This window comes from Suncus etruscus, chromosome 11, assembly GCF_024139225.1.
Source record: "Suncus etruscus isolate mSunEtr1 chromosome 11, mSunEtr1.pri.cur, whole genome shotgun sequence".
Taxonomy (NCBI): domain Eukaryota; kingdom Metazoa; phylum Chordata; class Mammalia; order Eulipotyphla; family Soricidae; genus Suncus; species Suncus etruscus.
The window spans coordinates 105,203,374-105,215,643 of NC_064858.1; the positions used below are offsets into that span (position 1 = coordinate 105,203,374).

A 12,270-nucleotide genomic window follows, 5' to 3' on the forward strand; every position below is an offset into this window, starting at 1 on the left:
CGGAGTCCCGTCTCCCATCTCTCGGAAACAACTGCACGGGCCAGTGAGGGGGGGGGGGGGCACCTGTGTGTCACATGTTGGGGCACCTCTTGCCGTTAATTCTTAGTGTGGAGGACTCAGCACACCCTCACCATCACTGCAGGGTTTTTACCCTCACTCAAAATGGCAAAATGCAATATGTGTTTAATAGATTATTGTTAAAATTAGATGCTTTTGTGGGAGTGTTTGTGTTTTGGCAGGTCACTGCGTGGTGTGGCTCTCTGACTCTCACAGTTGAAAATTTTGGCTCTTTGTGTCGAACTTTTCGCCACCCCTGCTCTAGTAGAATACAATGTCATAATTGCAGGAGTATGGAAAAGAAATTGGAAACCAGAACCAGTTGTCACTGCGTGGGTAGAGGAAAATTTATGTTAGCAGTTTAGCTAACAGAAATAGAAACTAAATGGATGGTGGGGATGGTGGTTGGGAGATATTGTCAAGTCTCTTTCTCCCTGCTCAAGCCTTTTATTTAAAGAAAAAAAAATTTTTTTGAGGGCCACACTCAGCAGCTTTCAGGGCTTATTCCTAATTCTGTACTCAGGAATCACTACTGGTGAGAATATGCAACACTAGGAATTAAATCTAGGCAGGCTGTGTGCATGGCAAGTGCCCTAACAGCTATCTTCTCTCCCCCTCACAGAAGGGACTAAACAAAAATTGTGTACTTTGGGCAAGGGTTAATAAACTACAGCCTGTACACCAAACCCAAAAGAAAGGTTTTTTTTTTTTTTGGGGGGGGGGGGGATGAAAAATTAACTAAGAATTTTTTAGGTTTTTAAATAGTTTTGTAATAATGTTGAAAGACATACTAGAGATCAAATGTGGCTTGTAAAACCTTATATATACATAATTTTATTAACATTCTGACATAGTATTTAATTACATATTATATATATATATATATATATATATATATATATATATATATATATATATATATATATCCAATACCACCTACCAAATCATTCACTTACTCACTCACTCTTAGAAAGAATTTACCTAGTTCTGGAGCTGAGTCCAGCGCCAGGGTCACAGAGTATGAAAGAAAAGTTAAGGGAGAGCTCTCTTCTAATGATAAAATTAATACCTGTAGTGTGCATGACAGGAAGTCATTGTCACCACACACTATACCTAGTTAGACATAAGCAGTTTGATAAAAGGTTTCTGGGGAACCAGGGAGACAGCTCAACAAGCTAGAGCACATATATTGCAACACGAAGCCCACACTATATGGACCTCCAAGTACCTCAGGGACTAATGAGTCTGGAATAGCCTGCTAGTGCCACAGTGGGAGGACTAGAAAACAAACCAAAATAAATAAGAAGATTCTGAGGACAATGTCCCTCATTATGCATTTAGGAAAAACAATTCAGTCTTCCTTATTCAAGAACTTCCGTCCTAAAAAGTAATTGATTAACATTAAAGAGCTTTGGTATAGTTGTACATTAGTTCCTAGAGCTGTTTCTGGAATTATCTTGTATGACCTTGAGTCTACTCATTTCATCTTATCCCATGTAGGGAACACAAACAGCAGTATAATAGAAGAGGCTGAGGTTTGTTGCCAGTGTGGAACTTAAGATCCCACACATGCCAGGTATGCACACTCTGCGACAATGGTTTACAACCACAGATTCTCAGGTTATAATTGGCTGAAATCATTACTCAAGCCATATCCTGGGTCCCTCTGTCCATTGAGGCACCTCTCCAGCCCTTTCTTAATGTGCTAGAGGAAAAAAAAAAACCGATCCAGAATAAGAAACAGAGAACTCTTAAAAAGCTAGCTGGTATGGGTTGCATTCTCTTTCAGTTGATCCAGGTCATTCTAAACTTTATAAACGAAGATGGTCGAGAACTCCATTGTTGCAAAGCATAAGCGGCTTATTTTAAGAGGCTAATTTTAAGGAATGGCTTTCCTCAAGAACTTAATTCATGTAACTAGAAAGTTTCTCATAATAGGGGCTGGAGCAATAGGACAGCAAGTAGAGCATTTGCCTTGCATTAGACCAACCCAGGTTCAATCCCTGGCATCCCATATGGTCCCCAGAACCTGCCAGGAGTAACTGATGAGTGCAGAGTCAGGAATAAACCCTAAGCACTGCTAGATGTGGCTAGAAACAAAACAAACAAAAACCTCTCATAATACTCTCTTGGGTTCATATCCATTTTTATCTAGAGAAAAATATTTTCAGCATCACAAGCATCTATTAAGAATGGTTTTAATTTTATAATCTAGAGTTTCCGTGCTGTTGAGACTCATGCTCTAAAAATAAAGAGTACCTGATCAGATCAATAAAGAAAAAAAGAAAAAAATAGTTAAGGGGTAAAGAACACAGCAAGGGTTTTCTTATGTCACTGTATAAATTTCCTAGTTACAGGTATAGGTTGTAAATAGATGAACAAAGAATATAAATAGATCAATGAATTAACTAGCTGTAACCTAGCAAGTTCTCAGCCTAGATCTCAGTGTCATTAGTAGAAGAGGAAGCAATAGCACAGCAAGTAGGGCATTTGCTTTGCATGCAGCCGACCCAGGTTCAATCCCCAACATTCCATATGGTATCCTGAGCCTGACAGAAAATAACAACAAACAAAACCACTCAGTAAGACTAAGCATCCAACACAAAACAAACTTGCCAAACTTTCTCTCGATTATTGTATGGTGCCATTATCAAAATAATTTGCCTTAATAGTAACTCTGCAAAATCAAACCAATGTCCAAGGTATCATGTATCCCTGAAGCAGAGCGTTGAGCAATACCAAACCCTCAGGAACTAGCACATAATCCAGTTTACTGAGTTTCACTGGAATGTCCCCCCAGGACCCTGAGCACCACCTGAGAGGCCCCAGGACCCAAGCCAACCAAATATGTTATCAAGGCAGAAGCAATAGCATAGCGGGCAGAGCATTTGTCTTGCATATAGCCTATCTAGTTTTGACCCCCAGAATCCTTATGGTCTCTGAGCATCATCAAGAGTAATTCCTGAGTGCAGAGTCAAGAGTAACTCTTGAGGTGTTCTTCAAAAGAACAAAACAAAACAAAACAAAATCAACAAAAAAAAACCAACACCCCCCCCCCACCCTACACTCCAAGTCACACTGACACCATAAGATCATAATAAAGGATTTCTCTTCTTTGTAAATTTTTGGGTTAGTTTCTGTTGTTTTTGTTTTTGGCTTTGGGGCCACACTCAGTAGTGCTTGGTGTTACTCCTTGCTCTGCTCTCAGAAATCACTCCTAGCAAGTTTAGAAGCATTTGGGATGCCAAGGTCTGGACGTAGATTGATTGCATAAAGGCAAGTACCCTATTACCCACTGTAATATCTCTCTGGCTCATGGATTTCTCTTCTTTCAAGCCTCAGGCATCAGTGTTCACTAGGTTTTTTTAGTTCTGATTTTTTCTGAATTAAAAATCCACCACGAAATAAATCTGAGATGATTCTGGTTATGCCTACCAAGACTTGGTCATGAGTGGACAAAGTTAAAGAAGTTGTGGTCAGGGGTCGGAGCAGTGGCGCAGGGTGTAAGGCAGGCCTTGCGTAGGCTAGTCTAGGATGAACCGCAGTTCGATCCCCCGCGTCCCATATGGTCCCCCAAGCCAGGAGCAATGAGTTCTGAGCTCATAGCCAGGAGGAACCCCTCAGCATCACTGGATGTGGCCAAAAAAACAAAACGGAAGTTGTGGTCAGACTATATACCCTAACTAGTATAATAATTCAGCTGCAGGTAAACACTGTGAACAAAAATAGAAAAATATACACAGCGATGATAAATGTACCCACATTGGACGTCAATGTAATTACCTTCACGTCATAGCCGTATGTCTCTCGAATGTCTTCATCGGAATCTGTTTCTTCATCATCATATTCCACTGTTTGTCGAGGGGAAGAAGATACACTGCTCACCACACGGTTGAAAGCAGACTGCTGGAAACTAGGTAAGTGTCCCTAAACAACAAGCAAATCAAAATGAACAGAGCACAAAATAAACATGAATAATAAGTGATTTTTTTTTCTGGGGCGGGGGGGGGGGGGGTTGGATCACACCCAGCAGCGCTCAGGGGTTACTCCTGGCTCTATGCTCAGAAATTGCTCCTGGCAGGCTCAGGGGACCATACGGGATGCCGGGATTCGAACCACCGACCTTCTGTATGCAAGGTAAATGTACCCTGCATGCTATCTCTCCGGTACCCAGTTTAGACCACCAAATCTAGGAAATTGCTAGGTAATAATAACTCAACAGTTTCTTGACTCATCTGATTATGTCATGAAGGTATTTATGAGTATCACTAAAATTATCAGCAGAAGTGGTCGGCCCTGCTGTGAGATTGGTGACTGGGAGAAACTGAGGGGACCTGTCACCTTTGCATATTTCTCTTATTTCCTGATTTCCTGAAGCTCTCCTGAGAGGGCCAGGAAGAGGCCCAAAAAACTGTCTCCTGGAGCTGCTCGGGCCGAAAAGCTGTGAGTGAGTGAGTGAGTGAGTGAGTGAGTGAGTGAGTGAGTGAGTGAGTGAGTGAGTGAGTGAGTGAGTGAGTGAGTGGGTGAGTGAGTGAGTGAGTGAGTGAGTGAGTGAGTGAGTGAGTGAGTGAGTGAGTGAGTGAGTGAAAACCAGCAACAAGGGACGCCAGGTAGAGAGGTGTTTCCTTTGTGAAGGCAGGTGGAAGGGGTCGGCCCTTCTGTGGGATTGGCAACTGGGAGAAACTGAGGGGACCTGTTGGCTTTGCATGTTTCTCTTCTCTATTCTTTTCTCCTGAAGCTCTCCTGAGAGGGCCAGGAAGGGCCAAAAAAAAAAAAAAAAAATCTGTCTTCTAGAAGCCTCAGAAGAGCACTGCCGCTCCGCACGCTCTAACACATGAACCCCACCATAACATGCAGGAAAAAAAAAAATCACACTACAAGAGTGACAATGAGGAAACCTCGCAGGTAAACACCATGCAGAGAGAATGAAGATGATAGCTCTGATGACACAAAAAAATACCAATCATCTGATTAATCTCTCAAATAAGGAGTTTCGAATAGAAATATGGAGGATCTTCATGGAAATCAAAGAAAGCATAGCTCTAGCTGAACAGAACACGAAGACAGAAATCAGAAAACTCCAAACTGAAATAACAGATCTTAAAAACAAGGTAGCTGAACTGAAAACCTCAATGGAAAGCCTGTCCAACAGGGTAACAGCAGCCAAGGACAGAATCAATGATCTGGAAGATGACATGCAGAACAACTCCATACAGCAGAAGAAATTGGAAAAGAACCTTAAGGCAAATGATAAGACAATGGAAAAAAGTACTCAAGAAATGTGAACAGATGAAAATAGAAGACTTTGACAAACTCAACAGAAACAACATAAGAATCATTGGAGTACCAGAGGCCCAGGAAGGAGATCCCCAGGAAGAATCAACAGTCAAAGACATCATCACAGAGAAACTCCCAGAGCTAAAGACTATTATGCAATCAAATCCTGCATGCCCGAAGAGTATCCATTAAAAGAGACCCGAACAAACCACCCAAGACACATCCTAGTTACAATGATGAATCCAACAGATAGAGATAGAATACTGAAAACAGCAAGATCAAAAAGGGAAATTACTTTCAAAGGAGCATCCTTAAAATTTACAGCAGACATGTCACAAGAAACTCTCAAGGCCAGAAGACAGTAGTGGGATATTGTGACAAGACTGAATGAAATGGAGGCTTCACCTAGAGTACTGCACCCAGCCTGACTCACGTTCAGATTTGAAGGAAGGATACATAGCTTCATGGATAAGCAACAGCTCAGAAACTTCAGATGCAATACCAGCCTTAAGAAAAACTGAAAGGTCTACTTTTAAATACCAAATCAACAGACACACCAAAATTATACACAAAGATGACATTAAATCCCATGACAATCATCTCCCTCAATATCTATGAACTCAATGTACCAATTAAGAGACACAGAGTGGTGAAATGGATCAAAAAGATGAATCCAACCTTCTGCTGCCTACAAGAAACACACCTATGTCAGAACAAACATAGACTCAAAATCAAAGGCTGGAGGAAAATTATCCAAGCAAACAACACACTTAAAAAAGCTGGGGTGGCCATATTAATACTATCAGACAATACAAACTTTAGACTCAGAAAAGTTGTAAAGGACGAAGATGGACACTTCATACCAATCAAGAGATATGTGCAACAGGAAGAAATCACACTACTAAACATATACGCACCCAATGAGAGACCAGCAAAATATCTAATACAATTATTGACAAATTTAAAGGAGGACATCAATAATAACACAACAATTGTGGGAGACCTCAACACAGCCCTGTCAACACTTGATAGGTCAACCAGAATGAAACCCAACAAAAATGTACTAGCCCTGAAAAGAGAAATGGAAGAGGCTGAGTATGTGTGTGGGTATGCGCGCGTGTGTGTGTGTATATATATATATATGGGGGGGGGGGGAACACTCCATCCCCAGAAACCTGGATAGACATTCTTCTCCAATGTACGTGGGTCATTCTCCAGGATAGACCACATGCTGGCACATAAAACATATCTCCATAAAATCAAGAAGACAGAAATTTTGCAGGCTACCTTCGCTGACCACAAGGCTCTGAAATTAGATGTGAACTACAAAGCCACACAGAAGAAAAACTTTAACAACTGGAAACTGAACAGCCTGCTACTGAACAACCAGGGGGTCCGAAATGAAATCAAAGAGAAAATCAAAACTTTCCTGGAAACAAATGACAATGAAGACACAAACTATCAGAATCCATGGGACACAGCAAAAGCGGTACTGAGAGGAAAATTTATAGCTTTGCAAGCAAACATCAGGAAGGAAGAAGGGGCATACCTGAACAGCTTAATGACGCAGCTTGTAAAATTAGAAAATGATCAACAAAAGGAACCAAAAATATGGAGACAGAAGGAAATAACAAAGCTTAGAAATCAACGAAGTGGAAACCCAAAAAACAATCCGAAAGATCAACGAAAGTAGAAGTTGGTTCTTTGAAAAAATAAACAAGATTGATAGACCATTGGCAAAACTCACAAAGAGAAACGTGATAACCCATATTAGAAATAAAAAGGGGGAGATCAATATAGATACTGCAGAGATTCAAAGGGTAATCAGAGACTACTTTGAGAAACTCTATGACACTAAAGATGAGAACCTGGAAGAAATGGATAAATTCTTGGACTCTTATAACCTTCCACAGTTGAATAAGGAGGATATAGTATATCTGAACACCCCATCACTATTGAGGAAATTAAAAGAGTAATCAAAAGTCTGCCCAAAAACAAAAGCCCAGGCCCAGATGGATTCACTAATGAATTCTTTGAAACCTTTCAAGAGGAACTACTACCAATCCTGATCAGGCTCTTTCATGAAACTGAAAAAACAGAACACTTCCAAACAGCTTTTATAAAGCCAACATCACCTTCATACCAAAACCAGACAGAGATGCTGCCAAAAAAGAAAATTACAGACCAATATCCCTGATGAACACAGATGCAAAGATCCTCAACAAAACCCTGGCAAATAGGATCCAATGCCTCATCAAGAAGATCATTCACTACAAGCAAGTAGGTTTCATCCCAGGAATGCAAGGATGATTTAACAACCAGAAATCTATAAACATAATACACAACATCAACAAGAAGAAAAATAAAAATCACATGATCATATCAATAGATGTAGAGAAAGCATTTGATAAGGTTCAACACCCATTCTTGATCAAAACTCTCAGCAAGATTGGAATGAAAGGAACCTTTCTCAATCTAGTCAAGGTCATCTACCACAAGCCAATGGCAAATATCCTCGATGGAGAAAAACTAAAAGCCTTCCCTCTAAATTCTGTTATAAAACAAGGCTGTCCTCTCTCACCACTCCTATTTAACATAGTACTGGAAGTACATGCTATAGTGATTAGGCAAGAAAAAGGTATCAAGGGAATCCAGATAGGAAAGGAAGAAGTCAAGCTCTCACTGTTTGCAGATGACATGATACTCTACTTAGAAAACCCTAAAGAGGGGCCCGGAGAGATAGCACAGCGGCGTTTGCCTTGCAAGCAGCCGATCCAGGACCTGAGGTGGGTGGTTCGAATCCTGGTGTCCCATATTGTCCCCCGTGCCTGCCAGGAGCTATTTCTGAGCAGGCAGCCAGGAGTAACCCTGAGCACTGCCGGGTGTGACCCAAAAACCAAAAACCAAAAAAAAAAAAAAAAAAAAACAAACAGAAAACCCTAAAGATTCTACCAAAAAGCTTCTAGAAACAAGAGATTGATATAGCAATGTGGCAGGCAACAACATTAATATACAAAAATCAATGACAGGTAAGAAATGGACATTAAGAAAACAACCCCATTCACATTAGTGTCACACAAACTCAAGTACCTTAGAGTCAACTTGACAAAAGAAGTGAAGGACCTATACAAAAAAAACTATAAAACCATTCTTTAAGGAATAAGAGAGGACACACGGAAATGGAAACACATACCCTGCTCATGGATTGGCAGGATTAACGTCATTAATGGCAATAACTCCCAAATGCACTGTACAGATTTAATGTGATCCCTCTAAAGATACCCATGACAATATGGGAATATGGGAGGCATTACTTTCTCCAACTTTAAGCTGTATTACAAAGCAATAGTTATCAAAACAGCATGGTATTGGAATAAAGACAGACCCTCAGATCAGTGGAATAGGCTTGAGTACTCAGAGAATGTTCCCCAGAGATATAATCCCCTAATTTTTTATAAAGGAGCAAGAAATCCTAAATGGAGCAAGGAAAGCCTCTTCAACAAGTGGTTCTGGCACAACTGGTTAGCCACTTGCAAAAACGAGAACTTAAACCTCCAGCTAACATCATGTACAAAGGTAAAATCCAAATGGATTAAAGACCTTGATATCAGACCTGAAACCTTAAGGTATATAGAACAACACGTAGGTAAAACACTCCATGACACTGAGACTAAAGGTATCTTCAAGGAGGAAACTGCACTCTCCAAACAAGTGAAAGCAGAGATTAACAGATGGAAATATATTAAACTGAGACAATTCTACACCTCAAAGGAAACAGTACCCAGGATACATTAGCCACCTACTGAGTGGAAGAAACTATTCACCCAATACCCATCAGATAAAAGGCTAATCTCCAAAATATACAAGGCACTGACAGAACTGTACAAGAAAAAACCATCTAATCCCATCAAAAAATGGGAAGAAGAAATGGACAGACACTTTGACAAAGAAGAAATACAAATGGCCAAAAGACACAAGAAAAAATGTTCCACATCACTAATCATCAGGGAGTTGCAAATCAAAACAACCATGAGGTACCCTCTCACACCAGATATTGGCGCACATCACAAAGAATGAAAAAAAGCAGTGCTGGTGGGGATGAAAAGAGAAAGGAACTCTTATTCACTGCTTGTAGGAATGCAGTCTAGTCTAACCTTTATAGAAAGCGATACGGAGATTCCTCTAAAAACTAGAAATTGAGTTCTCATAAAATCCAGCTATACCAGTCCTAGGGATATACCCTAGGAACACAAAACTACAATATAAAAATGCCTTCCTCACACCTATATTCATTGCAGCGCTATTTACAATAGCCAGACTCTGGAAACAACCAAGATGTTCTTCAACAGATGATTGTCTTAAAGAATCTGTGTTACATATAAACAATGGAATATTTATTATGCAACCATCAGGAGAGATAAAGTCATGAAATTTTCCTATACATGGATGTACATGGAGTCTATTATGCTGAGTAAAATAAGTCAGAGGGAGAGAGACAGACACAGAATAGTCTCACTCATCTACGGGTTTTAAGAAAAAGACATTTTTGCAATAATTCTCAGAGACAAAAGAGATGAGGGCTGGAAGGTCCAGCTCACGACATGAAGCTCACCACAAGTGATGAGTGCATTTAGAAATAACTACATTGAGAACTATCATAAAGTGAATGAATGAGGGAAATAGAAAGCCTACTACTAGTACAGGTTGGGGTGGGGAGGAGGGTATTCGGGACATTGGTGATGGGAATATAGCACTGGTGAAAGGGGGTGTTCTTTACATGACTGAAACCCAACTACAATCATATTTGTAATGAAGGTGTTTAAATAAAGATATTAAAATAAAATAATCAAGATTTTTGTAGCATTAAATAGTTAACGATGGGGCTGGATGGCGATGGATGGAGGCCTTTGTGCTTAGGCCCCAGCCACGTGGCTTCATCCCCCATCCAGCTGGCGAATTTCAGGCCCAGGTAATCCGCGTAATTAAGACTCACTCACACGCAGGCTTCAGGAAGAATCATCTTTATTCATGCCCTAGCCACCACAGGTGTGTGGCCTATGTCAACCTTTCAAGCACAGCATTATTTTGCTAGCCCTGCATCTTATCTCCTGTTAGCCATCTTCCCTTTGGGCTCCATGCGGCCCAAAGATCCAAAAGCCAGGAAACCAAGCCGGGCCAAAAGAGAAACGGCAAAAAAAAGGGGCTGAATCCCCTGGCTCAGAGGTTTATCTATCCTTTTCCAGAACCCTCCCAGAAATGGGAGGTCTTGCAGGTAGTTACACCTATTATCCAGTTCCCAAAACTCCTCCCAGATATGGGTGGGTCTTGGGGTACACCACATTTTTAAAAATAAATGTAGGGGAAAAGCTATACAAATATAGTTTGGGCAAGAAATTATTAATTTTATAAGCAACAGGCAAGATTTGATTTAAAATGTATACCCTTATCCAGGGGCCAGAGTGACAGCACAGAGGGTAAGGCATTTGTTTTATATGTGACCGACCTGGGTTTGATCCCTGGCATCCCAATAGTTCCCAAGTTCACCAGGAATGATTTCTGAGCACTGAGCCAGGAGTAACCCAAGCACATCCGGTGTGGCCCAGAAACAACAAACTATACACTAATTAACACATAACTAGTAAATAAAATTTAAAATCTTTGAACGTTGAGATAGTGCAAAGGGCAGAAGCATATGCTCGGCATGTAAGAGCCTTGAATTAATCCTATTCCCCATACCACATACTTTCCACCAAAACATTACCAGAAGTGACTCCTGAGGACCCCTGGCTATAACACCCATCTCAAACAACAAAAAATAATAAATGAAAACTTGAACTTGCCTGTAAGTCTGGATTGGCAGCTGCCTTTTGGAGTTCTGCACTGATAATCTTCTCTGTTTTTTCTCGAGCTGCCTGTTCTACCATACGCTGACTTAACACAGAGAGTTTGGCCAGGGCAGAGGACAGTTCATCTGTGGCTAGGGCCTGCCGTGCTCTGTCTTGCCAACTCATAGCACGTTCAGTCAAACACTGCAAAGCCTCTCCTTCAGGCAATCGTACTGGCAATTTCTGAAGGGATACCAGGAGTGACAAAATAGTCTCTAGTCTTGGTCTTCGAGACCTCATACAAAGAGGGCAAAGGAATTTAACTTCTTTAGCCTGCCAGCTAGATCCTTTTTTCTGGGAACTTGATTTAGGAAGGGGAACACAGCTATTATGGAACCAGTCTTTGCAGAGCTCACACTGTAGCATAAATCCACTGGCAGTCTTGCGACAAATGCAAAATTTTACTTCTTCTATACGGTCCACCATTGTCATCTTGGCTAGGTTGGCTGCTCTGAGGGAATGCATGGCTTCAATCTCTTTTTGTTCACGTTCTTTGAAAACTGCCACCTGTATACAACATTTAATTAAAAGACATCACTGAAAATTACTACAAAATACCAATTTTATGTGTTGAGGATTCATCTCCAAAGTGTGGCTAAACAGTAAAAAAGCACTGTCTTTTAAAAAAGTTGTCAAGAGTGAGGAGACAGCTCAAAGGACCAGGGTACATATCCACAAGAGTCTCAGATTTGATTCCCAGCATGGCATGGTGCCCCCAAGCAGAGTAGGAAATATGTCCTGAGAAAAGAAGTATGTGGCTCAAAAATAAAGAATTAAATTATCATTTCCTAAAATTTGGAACACCCTGATAGTTGTAACCAAGTATGAAACCTGGCGTGGTGATACTCGCTAGTTTTTCTCTCTCCGTAAGAAGAGGCCTTTGGATTGGTTCTTATATTGCCTTCTAATTAGATGCTTCTCTATTGGTTCCTTTAGTTTAACTGTTAAAAAGATGTTTCCTCTTGTCACCTCATCTGGCTCTTTCCCCTCCCTTGTGGGTGGACTTCGTTTTTCCCAATACAGGCTACTCAGCCATCTTGGCTCGTGGTTC

At 40.8% G+C, this 12,270-nt stretch overlaps 1 protein-coding gene across 1 annotated transcript in view; it reads right to left on the minus strand.

The window, feature by feature from the left end:
• Window positions 1-12,270, minus strand: part of KDM5A (lysine demethylase 5A) — a 108,314-nt gene that overhangs the window by 19,112 nt on the left and 76,932 nt on the right. The window contains exons 23-24 of the mRNA XM_049783032.1: window positions 11,175-11,726; window positions 3,841-3,984 (exon numbers count right to left, since the gene is read on the minus strand). Coding sequence (XP_049638989.1) covers window positions 3,841-3,984; window positions 11,175-11,726 — 696 coding nt within the window. The remainder of the gene's footprint in view (window positions 1-3,840; window positions 3,985-11,174; window positions 11,727-12,270) is intronic.